At 36.8% G+C, this 12286-nt stretch overlaps 1 protein-coding gene across 7 annotated transcripts in view; it reads right to left on the minus strand.

Annotated features, from left to right (window-relative positions):
- FAM13A (family with sequence similarity 13 member A) overlaps window positions 1-12286 on the minus strand; it is a 417768-nt gene that overhangs the window by 269918 nt on the left and 135564 nt on the right. For 6 of the 7 annotated variants that reach the window (XM_032400810.1, XM_032400809.1, XM_032400806.1 and 3 more), the window contains exon 4: window positions 5495-5672. The exons of the other annotated variant lie outside the window; for it this stretch is intronic. In XM_032400810.1, coding sequence (XP_032256701.1) covers window positions 5495-5672 — 178 coding nt within the window. The remainder of the gene's footprint in view (window positions 1-5494; window positions 5673-12286) is intronic. 7 annotated transcript variants of the gene reach the window in all.

Below are 12286 nucleotides of genomic sequence, written 5' to 3' on the forward strand. Positions count from 1 at the left end.
ACAGAAGACATGAATAGACATTTCTCCAAAGGACATACAAATGGCCAACAAACACATGAAAACATGTTCATCACTCACCATCAGGGAAATGCAAATCAAAACCACAATGTGATATCACCTTACACCTTTCAGAATGGCTAAAATAAAAAACTCAGGAAACAACAAGTGTTGGTGAGGATGTGGAGAAAAAGAAGCAATTGTGCACTGTTGGTGAGAATGCAAACTGGTGCAGCCACTGTAGAAGACAGTATGGAAGTTCTTCAAAAAATCAAAAATAGAACTAGCCTATGATCCCGTAATTGCACTACTGGCTATTTATCTGAAGAATATGAAACACTAATTCAAAGGGATACATGCACCCCTATATTTATTGCAGCATTATTTACAATAGCCAAATTAGGAAAGTAGCCTGTGTCCATCAATGATGAATGGATAAAGAAGATGTAGTGTGTGTGTGTATACATACACACACAATGGATTATTTAGCCATAAAAGAATGAAATCTTGCCACTGACAACAACATGCATAGATCTAGAGAGTATAATGCTAAGTGAGATATATCAGTCAGAGAAACGCCATATAATTCCGCTCAAATGTGGACTTTAAGAAACAAAAGAAATGAATAAAGGAAAAAAGAGACAACCAAAAGAACAGACTTTTAACTATAGAGAACAAATTGATGGTTACCAGAGGGGAGGTAGGTGGGGATATGGGTGAAATAAGTGAAGGGGATTGAGAATACACTTATCCTGATGAAAACTGAGTAATAGAATTGCTGAATCACCACACTGTACACCTGAAACTAATATAACACTGTATGTTGACTATACTGGAATTAAAATCTAAAAAAAAAAAGGAAATGAAAAGGCAACTCAGAATGAGAGAAAGTATTTGCATATCCTATATTTAATAAGGGGCTTATATCCAAAATTATGAAAGACTCTTATAACTCAATGATAAAGAAAATCTGATTAAAATATGGGTAGAGAATCTGAACAGACATTTCTCCAGAAATATATAAATGGCCAATAAGTACATGAAAAGATATTCAACATGTGGGAAATGCAAATCAAAACAATGAGATACCGGGGTGCCTGGGTGGCTCAGTTGGTTAAGCATCTGCCTTCGGCTCAGGCCATAATCTCAGGGTCCTGGGATTGAGTCCTGCATCGGGCTCCCTGCTCAGCAGGGAACCTGCTTCTCCCTCTGCCTCTGCCTCTGCCTCTCCTCCCTGTTCCTGCTCTCTTTCTCTCTCAAATAAATAAATAAAATCTTAAAAAAAAAATGAGCTACCACTTACCAGGGAAATTCCAAAATTCCTCTGAAAGAGAAAATTTCATAGAAAAATAAAGGAGCACAAGAATGAGCCATATAAAATCCAGAAACAAACTCAGGTATGTGTGCAAAGTTAATATGTGATAGAGTTCGCACTGTAAATTAGCAAAGAGATAATGCTGCTCAGTGTATTATTTGGCAACAATTAGCTATCTGAAGAAAATCAAACTGAATCTATACATGACACATGATAAATTCTAGATAAAAGTGTAAAGTTAATCATAAAAAAGCTATAAATATAACAGAAGAAGAATATATATTGTAATACCGTTGTTATTATTAAGACAATATTACTAAGCAAGAAATAGTATTCAGATTTATTATTAAGCAAGATACAAATCCCGATAAAAAGAAAGGGGAAGAGTTGACAAATTTAAGTGAATTAAAAATTTTAAAAATTTAATAAATCACCATAAAGCTAAAAGGCAAACATAATAGGAATGAAGTTCTACATTTTTTTTTTAGCAAAGGATTAGTTTTTATTTTATTTTATTTTTTTTTTAAAGATTTTATTTATTTATTTGAGAGAGAGAGAATGAGAGAGAGAGCACATGAGAGGGGGGAGGGTCAGAGGGAGGAGCAGACTCCCTGCAGAGCAGGGAGCCCGATGCAGGACTCGATCCCGGGACTCCAGGATCATGACCTGAGCCGAAGGCAGTCGCTTAACCAACTGAGCCACCCAGGCGCCCAGCAAAGGATTAGTTTTTAGAAAACCTGAGAACTCCTACAAAGCAAGAAGAGCCATAAATATAAAATAAAGTAAAAAGCAATCATAAGACAGAAGCAGAAACTACAGAGAAACACAAATACTAATGCCACCTACCACATAAGTCTAAAATATACACAACCTCACAATTAGGAGAGCATTTTTTCCCATTAGATCAACAAGTATTTAAATATGTGTTAACACTCAGTATAGCAAGCTTACAGGGAAATGAGTATTCCTAAACACCAATGGTAGAATCATATAAATTGTTACAGCCTCATGAAGGGCACCACACATTAATTTTAAAATGCATAAACTCCTCAGCCAAGCAATTCCACTTCTAGGTTATCTATTCTAGAGAAATAGTTGCAGATGTACATAAAGAGTTACAACATTCGATACATTCACTGCATCTCTGTCTTAATCTATAAGAATTGACACCTCAGTGCTTATCAGTATGGGGAAAATTAACCGAGTTAGGGAAAATTCATAGTATTCAAAATATTAAAGAATGAGGTATATAAGAGTGATATTAAAAGTTCCAGTGGTACTGTAAAAAAATCAAGCTTCATAATATATGCATCATGATCAGACTTATATTTAAAAAATAAACATCTATGGTTGTGTTCAGAAATTAGGAAGGATATCTACCTAGTGGTTATGGATTTTATCCCTAGGAAGGAGAGGTTGGTGTGGGAGGTACTAATGAGGGATACTTTATTTTTATCCTATATACCTTTATATTGTTTGAGTATTTACAATGATAATATTACATGATCATCTAAATTTAATAAACCTATAACTGGAATTACATGTTGAAAACCTATAATTAAAGAGCCACCCAAAAGCCCAGCATTCAGAGCACCAAACATTCATCTATTGTTGGTGCATATTCTTCCATTTTATGATTATACATTTCATAGCCAATACCTTTTTACATCTGAAATTTTATGTTCTTTCAAAAGTTAACATTATTTCATGAGGATGTTCCCTTATTAAAAAAAAAAACAAACTTTTCCTCATCTATTGACTAAGACAATATAGTCATCTTACTTAGTATTAAGAAAAGCATTTCCTTTGTTTGTCTTTTTGTGGTTCATGTGAGAATTATCCTTGAATCATAGTCCATACATGTGATAAAGATGATCAGTGGAAAGCTAAGTGAGGTCACTGGAGTTGAAGTGTCTGCTTTTCCTTAACCTAAACCGAGGAACTTCAAGGACAACATAAACCACTTCTGCCTCTTTAGAATCAATCAGATAAATGAGACAGTATAGTACTTGGTAAGAGCTCAGTAAATAGCTGTTTTAAGAATAATACTCTATTTCTTTTTAAAAAAATTTTTTTTTTTGAATTATACTCTATTTCAATGTGAAAAGTACCTAGTGGCAACTTCTATATTTGTAAGTTTAGAAATACGTACCAAGTCGATCACAACAATGTACATGTACTTAATGCCACTGAACTGTACACTTAAAAATGGTAAAACGGTAAATTTTGTTATGTATATTTTACCACAATACAATAAGCTTCAAAGCTATACTAATTAGTAGAGCCTATAATAAAAACTCATCACTTATTTGATATTTGATTGATTGAAGCAGGTTACCAGAAATTCTAGATCAAGCCCAATCCAGTAAGTCAGCAACAAGGTATGGATCCGTGTGTTATAAAATAAGTGCTCTAGGTGCACCTGGGTGGCTCAGTTGGTTAAGCGTCTGACTTCAGCTCAGGTCATGATCCCAGGGTCCTGGGATCAAGTCCCACACTGGCTCCTTGCTCAGTGGGGAGCCTGCTTCTCCCTCTGTGTGCCACTTCCCCTGCTTGTGCTCTCTCTCTGTCTCTCTCTCTCTGACAAATAAATATTAAAAAAATAAAAATTTGCTTTCACCTCTCTTAGAATCTAGGGTTTCAAAATTACTGAACAGTTTTCCACTTATCTTCATTTCTTACACGTAAATCACCAAAGGTTTATTCTGAACGTAGGAGTAAAAAGAATAAATACAGCTTATTTCATTAACACAAAGTTCGTGAGTAAAAAGTTAGTGGAGCCTATGTTTGAGATATTTATTCATGAGACACTAACATATCCTATGAAATGCTACTATTTAAAATTTAAATCTCAGGACACCTGGGTGGCTCAGTCAGCTAAGCGTCTGCCTTCGCCTTGGGTCATGGTCCCAGGGTCCTGGGATCGAGTCCCGAGTCGGACTCCTTGCTCAGCAGGGAGCCTGCTTCTCCCTCTGCCTGCCACTCCCCCTGCTTGTGCTCCTCTCTCTCTCTGACAAATAAATAAAATCTTAAAAAAAAAAAATTAAAAAAATTTTAAATCTCTAAGGTTACAATGGGAATAGTTATTAAGGTAGAACTTCTTGGGGCACTTCGGTAGCTCAGTCGGGTAAGCATCTGACTCTTGGTTTCAGCTCAGGTTATGATCTCAGGGATCTGGAGATTGAGCCTGCAGAGGGCTGTGTGCTGAGCAGGGAGACTACTTGAAGATTCTCTTCCTCTGCCCCACCCACCCTCGCGTGCATATGCGCACATGCGCTCGCATGCGCTCTCCTCGCTCTTTTTTTTTTTTTTTTAAAGGTAGAACTTCTGGCCATAGGCTGTGAATGTCCTGGAACCCTGGACTCACTGTGATCTAAGCCACAGTTTATATTTGGACAGTTATTCTGAGAACTGTAATATTACTAGTTCTGGGCTGATGAATGAGTCTACAGATGAACTGAGTGTATAAGCAGATACACTATTTAAAAAATTGCTGAGAATTTATGAGAGCTTTTAAAGTGTGAGTATATTCTTTCTCTGTCCTTATAACTAGAAGAAATGTCTTTGATATCAGTGGAGATTAATAGGTTAATAGGAGAGTTAAAAGAAAAGTCCCTGGATTGCAAAATCATGTTTCACATATCAACCATTAAGGAATTAACAAGAAAAAGGAAATATGAAGTTTTACAAAAATTCTTGTGGCCAGTGCTATAGCACCCGCCAAGGAGACAAGTTTATTTCTAGTCTAGTTTATTCCTAGAAAACAAATGTAGCAAAGGCTAATTTTTCTGTTACTGACATACTGAGCCTGTATTTTTCTATTAGCAATGATTTTATCAATTTAAAAAATTATGCATTATACTCCTTCCCTTTCTGCTAATCAATGTTTCAGATTAAAAATTTTTAAATGCTCTTTTTAGTGAAAGTAAAACTTATTTCCAGAATTTTATATAAAGTTGTTGGAAATATTATAAATTGTGGTTTTCATGAGAATGCATTATCTGCCTTATTCAACATTGGGATGAAAAACAAGGATAAAATGCCCAATAGCAAGCTAGAACTCCTCCACCATAAATTGGTTGACTTTTCAGTCTGAAATACGATTCTACAACCCAAGTAATTTCAGGCAGCGATAAAGAAAAAGTGGCATGTAATATTAACAGCAAAACTCCACTAACTTACTGAAAGCAATTTGGCCCAAATACAGTGGCGAGGTTGTGGACATTCATGCGATTCTGCACATGGTGCTTGGCTACTTTTGTCAAGAACTGGCATAGGTACTTGAGGAGGCAGTAGTGGGTGTCGGGCAGCTCTTCTATTAAGTCTCTTAAACTACTCTCCTGAGCATCATTTCTGTCATCTGGAAAGAAAAAGGATAAAAAATGCTCTCAGGCATATTTCACAGTAACAAAAACAAAAGCACAGAGGCATAATAAGGTCTAACATTTTATTCAGGAAAAAATTCCTTAAGACTTAAATCAGCCATTGGAAAAGGAGGGTGGGCAGTTTTGCCTTTTCTTTGATTTTTGAGCATTTAACTTTTTTTAATGTTAAAGATTTACTAACTTATTCAAGACATCCTGAAAATCATGACCTTTACTCAGTGCATAAAATGGGTTCATATTTCACTTCTGTGTGTTCCTTACCCAAAATTAAGATAAAGGTTGGCTTTTTATCCATAGTGGAGCCTCCCATTTGATTACTGTCTTCAAGTTGGTTAAAAACAAGAATCTCTTAGTTGAATAAAATTTAATACAAGAGACATGCCTGGGTCATCATGAACAAGACTAAACTTAGTTGTCAGGAAATCTGAAGCTAGAGAAAAATGAAGGAAACTTTTAATTTCTATATAGCTTTTTATCTCTCCCATGTCAGAGTTTAGAATTTGATATGTGCTTCTCATACAAAAACCAAAAATATCTTACAGTGAGCCAAAATTCAGACATATGAAAAGTTTCCTTCAATTCTCAAAGATTTATGTGTTTTGTCAATATCTAAATACAGTCCTTTTAGGCACATGTCTAAGGCAATGAAAACTTAATCCAGTTACTACTAATATACATTGGATTCCTTAATTTAGATAGGTCAGCTGCTTTAGCCAGTCAAGTGAATAAGAAACAGTAAAATGAGGCAAATGTGACACAAAGGAAGTGGATTAGTCAATGGTACAAAATTTATGCATAGCATTAGGCCATCAAAAGAAGTGAAAATCCAGAAAAACATGCAGAAAGTCACAGAAACTGCTGAGTGGCTGCAGAGCAAGGATTAGGAAGGTAGGCTCAGGAGTCACTTTCTGGGTTAGGATCCTGGTTCTGCCACCTGCCACCTGTGTGACCTTAGACTCTATACTAAACCATTTCCTCATTTATAAATGGAAATACTAACTACCTCATAGGGTTGTGATGAGGATTAAGTTTCAATTTGCAAAGTACTTAAAACAGAAAGGTTGACACATGGTAAGCATTATGTAACTACTTGTTAAACAGAGTAACTTCTTTTACTTTACCTTCATTAATTTGGTTTTATGAGAACACTGAGGTTTTAATGAAATGCTTTTAATATGAGTCCATTTCGCCCTTTTGAATGCTAGAATAAGGGATGCTGCCAAAAACAGCAATGCCAAAAATGTGTAGACTTCAATCATTGTTAAAATCGTTTTGGAGAACATTCTATATATGATTGGAGTAATTATTTCTCACAGATCACCAACAATGTGATCCAATAATCTATACAAGGTTTATGGAAAAACAATTTTGATATTAGAAAATTTTCACATTAAATTACTTTAAAAAAAGAAATCATATACAAATACTTTGATAATCCCTAAAAACATGTGGTGTGTTGCTTATGATGGCATTATTTTCCACTGAATTATGATCTTGACTATGTAAGAAATGGAAATAATTAAGTTTGGAGTAAAAACTTAAAACTACCCATTTCTCATACCTTTATGGTTAGAAATAAATATGATCTATAAGAAAATGAATTCTATTTTGTCTTTTTAATTTTCTTACAGTGATTAATCCAAAGTGAATCTGGATGTTTTCATGGGTGTGTACTGTCTGTTTAAAACTGTGGTTTAATTCCAGCATTTAAGGATACAGGCAACAGCATTCCAACAGCCTTGATAATGGGCCGTTCGTCTTCTGGCTCTGAAATGAAACCTCAAATCCTAAGGCCAGCAATGTGTGAAGACACCAGATTGAATAAAAACAAATATTGAAAACAGTTATGAGTGGGGCGCCTGGGTGGCTCAGTCGTTAAGCGTCTGCCTTCGGCTCAGGTCATGATCTCAGGGTCCTGGGATCGAGCCCCCCATCGGGCTCCCTGCTCAGTGGGAAGCCTGCTTCTCCCTCTCCCGCTCCCCCTGCTTGTGTTCCTGCTCTCACTATCTCTCTCTGTCAAACAAATAAATAAAATTAAAAAACAAAAAAAAGAAAACAGTTATGAGTTTATGACAATAACATCTTTGAAAGAGCGGGAGCACTTTCATCATTTATTTCCAATTTTTGAAATATGATAAATAATTTTCCCAGGAAATAAAACGGACAATAGGAAGGGAGACAGATACATTCAGAGAATCTCAAACTTAAAAAAACAACATAATTCCTTTAGAGCATGAATGGAAGAATCAACAAATATCTTCTCAAAAAGAAAAAGTAGTTGAGGAGAAAGTATCTTGTGTTTCCTACGATGGAAGACAGAACCAGCGATTGACTCACTCAGCGAGTATGTCACTGTCCTCTACCTGAGGTTGTAACGGCAACACGCTCACTTTGAACCCTGAATATTCATAATTTACCTCCCAACTCTGTTCAAATATACTGACAGTGCAGTAAAGACCTTGATTTATTAGCATAACATTTCTTGTCACATCTTTTCCTACTAATTATGTGTTAACATACTGAGAATCTGTAATTTGTGCTGTTTCTAGAAATGTGATAAATATCACTGCTACACTCAGCCTGCAGCAATCTTATAGACAAGATTTCCAATACGTGAGAATAATTGCTCAACACCTTTAAAAGAGGCTGCTAGGGGCGCCTGGGGGGCTCAGTCCATTAAGCATCTGCCTTCAGCTCAGGTCATGATCTCAGGGTCCTGGGATTGAGTCCTGCATCAGGCTCTCTGCTTGGTGGGGAGTCTGCTTCTCCCTCTCCCTCTGTTCTCTTGCTTTCTGTCTCTCTCCCTCTCATTCTCTCTCAATAAATAAAATCTTTAAAAAAATGTTTAAAAAAAATTAAGGAGGCTTCTAGAGGTTGCCTAGCACAGCAAGTGGGGGCAGGGGTGGTTGGAGGGGAAGCAGTATTGGTATAAATGTGCCTTTTGATGCCTGAGAGCAAAAGCTTATAATAATTACTTTATTATTGCTTGCATTATTTTTTGATTTGCTGATACCTAAATATAATAAACACTGCCTTGCCATTCATATTCTTGCATTGATATTGGTAATTACAACGGCTTCAAGGTCTCATATTATTAAAAAAGCAAGCAATGCTTCTATTTTTGTGAACACTTATTCATTATACTTATGCTATGTGTGATATTTATTACATGCTTTCTGTGTGTCTGGCATTCTCTAGGGATACAGCACTGCAAACAAACTTTTATAAAAGTTATAATATAATGGGAGAGACAGGCAGTAGTCTAATAATATATATGTGAGTGGTAACATAAATGCTCTGAAGAAATATAAGGCAGGACAATGAGGAATAAAGCAGAGTGATATGGGGGTGGGAACATTCACTCAGCATGATCTGGGAAGGCCCCTCTGACATGGCGACAATTAAGCAGAGAGCTGAAGGAAAGGGGGGAGCGCATGCTAAGCAGTAGAAACGGCAAGGGTGAAGGCCAAGTGTTGGGAGAGTGGCAGGAAATGAAAACAGGAGACAGTGGAGGAAAGAGCTAGGGAAGATCATTACAGTCTTATTATAAACCATGTTCCCTCCCCTTCAACCCTGAGCAAGGGTTTTGAGCTATGAGATTGTTAAAAGGACCACTCTGGTGATGGGTATTAAAGAGGGCACGTACTGCATGGAGCACTGGGTGTTATATGCAAATAATGAATCATGGAACACTACATCAAAAACTAATGATGTAATGTATGGTGATTAACATAACATAATAAAAAAAAATGATACATGGCCTCTATCCTCAAAGGGTTTTAGCTCTAGTTTGGGAAGATAGAGAACATATATTAAATGTAGTTTGCATAATAAAACAATTTTAATGTTGCACCAGAAAAAAAAAAAAAAAAAAGGACCACTCTGGTTGCTGTGTTGAGTCTGGACTGTAGGGGGCGCAGTGGAAAGCCGGCTGCTGAGCTGGGAGAGGCCAGTCCCAGAGAGAGAGGCTGGTTGGCTGGAGCAGGTTGATCACAGTGAGATGGTAAGGCAGGGGCCAATTCTGGATATAGTTTGTATCTTGTCTGTTTTACACATGGAAGTTGTTTGTTTTATATATGAAAAATGCATGCATGGAATACACATTCAGTCATTCAACAAATATTTACTGAGTGGCTATTCTGTGCCTGGCACAATTCTAAGCATTTGGGATATATCAGAAAACACAAACAGAAATCCCTGCCCTCAGGGAACTTATATTCTAGTAGATGCGACCTTAAGCAATAAAAACAGAATTCAGAGCACCAGTCGGGGTGAGGGTGGTGATTACAATATAAATAAGATTGTCAGCAAGGCCTCATTGAGAAAATATTTGATGTTTATTGGCAGTTAAAAAAAATCCACAAACCAGCAAATGTAAGCTCATTCAGAGTTGGTTGGAGGCTGAGGTTTAAACATCTTTTAAATGCCTTGCATATAAAAAGTGATAGTTTTAATAGACTGATACACACTTTTAAGATACACAGATAGTAACACAAACTAGTATACAAATAAAGAGACATCTATATTCCAAATATATCTTGAAGAAATAACAAATACTTTAGTCCATTTACACAACTAGCTGAGCTGAAGTGTTAAGTAGGAAGGGGATCAGAGTATTCAAATGATAACAAAAGTGTCATTTGGTGGTCAGAGGATAAGGATATTCAGCAATGAAATTCCACAGAATGGTCTCTGAAACAGAAGTGAAATGTACCTCTGAGGTTGTATTAAAATATTTTAACTGTTGGGGCACCTGGGTGGCTCAGGCGGTTAAGCGTCTGTCTGCCTTCCGCTCAGGTCATGATCTCAGGGTCCTGGGATCCAGCCCCTCCTCCCGCTCCCTGCTCAGTGGAGAGCCTGCTCCTCCCTCCCACTTGTGCTCTCTCTTGCTCTCTCTCTCAAATAAAATCTTTTTTTTTTTTTTTTTTTAAGATTTTATTTATTTGACACAGAGAGACACGGTGAGAGAGGGAACACAAGCAGGGGGAGTGGGAGAAGCAGGCTCCTCCTGGAGAAGGGAGCCAGATGTGGGGCTCGATCCCAGGATCTGGGATCATGACCTGAGCCGAAGGCAGACGCTTAACAACTGAGCCACCCAGGCGCCCCTCAAATAAAATCTTTAAAAAAAAATTTTAACTGTTTAAACTTATAGTTATTTCTAGAATTAAAATCGAGTAAAAATTAGAATACATTATAATTTATGAGCCAAAAGGTTTAAGAAAACTTTGCAGATGGAGTAATGGTTAATAATTGAAATAGTCATCATTTTCCTTAACATTAATCTTTTCCTAGGACAAGAACTTTCTCCACTAGTGAAAAGAGCCACTTCAAATTATACAAGTTTTCTTGAAAGCTTTCATTTGTTGTTGGCTAAATTTCACCCATTTCTCAAGCTAAAACACAAAAATAAAACAAGCACAGTATATACAGTATACAGAGAAAACTACTCAGCACTTAAAGACTATACCATAAAAACTTTTGCATTCCAGATTAAGTAGCAAACATTGAACCATGTGACAAGTATTTGTTCTCATTAAGAAAAGATTATTATCATAATCAGCAATGCTGAACCTATATCACAGGATGGCACTTAACTCTAATCTGGACATTTATCCTGGTGCTTGTCACGTGCTCTGATTTTTCAGTGGCCATGAAGTTATACTGTACTTACAACCTTAGCCTCAAGGAGAAAAAAAAAAAAAACAAAAACAGGCAAAATGCTAATCTCTACCATGATATATCTCAGAGCCATGAGAAGGTCAACATTAAAATAACCAAAATATTTAGCCTCATGGCGCCAGATTTATCGAAGTAGCTTTTTATTTCCTCATTAAGCCTCACAAAGGATTTATGAAAACTTGCTAATCTGTTAGATAGAACAATAAGCTGTTGCTGACTTTGAAGATGAAGAAAGGTCACAAGCCTGAGCATGTGGACAGCCTCTTAAAGCCAAGAAGAAGCTAGCAAGAAAACAGGGATCTTGGCCTTACAACTATATGGAATGGAAAAGTGCCAAGGATCCAAGTGAGCATGGAAGCAGCTTCTCCCCTGGAACCTTCAGATAAGAACCCAGGCTGACCAACACCTTGACTTTGGCCTTGTGAACCTGGAGCAGAGACACCAGCTGAGCCCACAAACTTCTCACCCATAGAATACTGAGATAATTTGTGTGGTTCTTAAACCACTAAATTTGTGGAAATCTGTCACAGCAACAATAGGAGCCTAATATATCTCCAGTTAGAGAGGACTAGACTGAAAGAGATTAATTAACTTGTCCACGTTCACACAGTTACCAAGTAGCCAAGCTGCAACTCATATGTGGCAGTCTGACCTCAGAGCATGTGATCTGATCAGTGCACTCTAACAAAGTTAGATATTGTCACTGTTATTATCACAGAGCAACTACCACACTGTCTCGTACATGTAAATGTTTAACAAATGTTTCCTGAATCAACAAATGAACAAGCAAAATTGGTAAGTGGTGGAGGTGGGAATCTTAATTCATTTATGATAAATTATAGCTTCTTAAGGTCCTGAGGTGCGTATGGGGGAACGTTTTAATAAAAACCTCCATGAATGTCTGGGCACA

The sequence above is a fragment of the Phoca vitulina genome, unplaced genomic scaffold (genome assembly GCF_004348235.1).
Source record: "Phoca vitulina isolate PV1807 unplaced genomic scaffold, GSC_HSeal_1.0 scaffold3, whole genome shotgun sequence".
NCBI classification, from domain to species: Eukaryota; Metazoa; Chordata; class Mammalia; order Carnivora; family Phocidae; genus Phoca; species Phoca vitulina.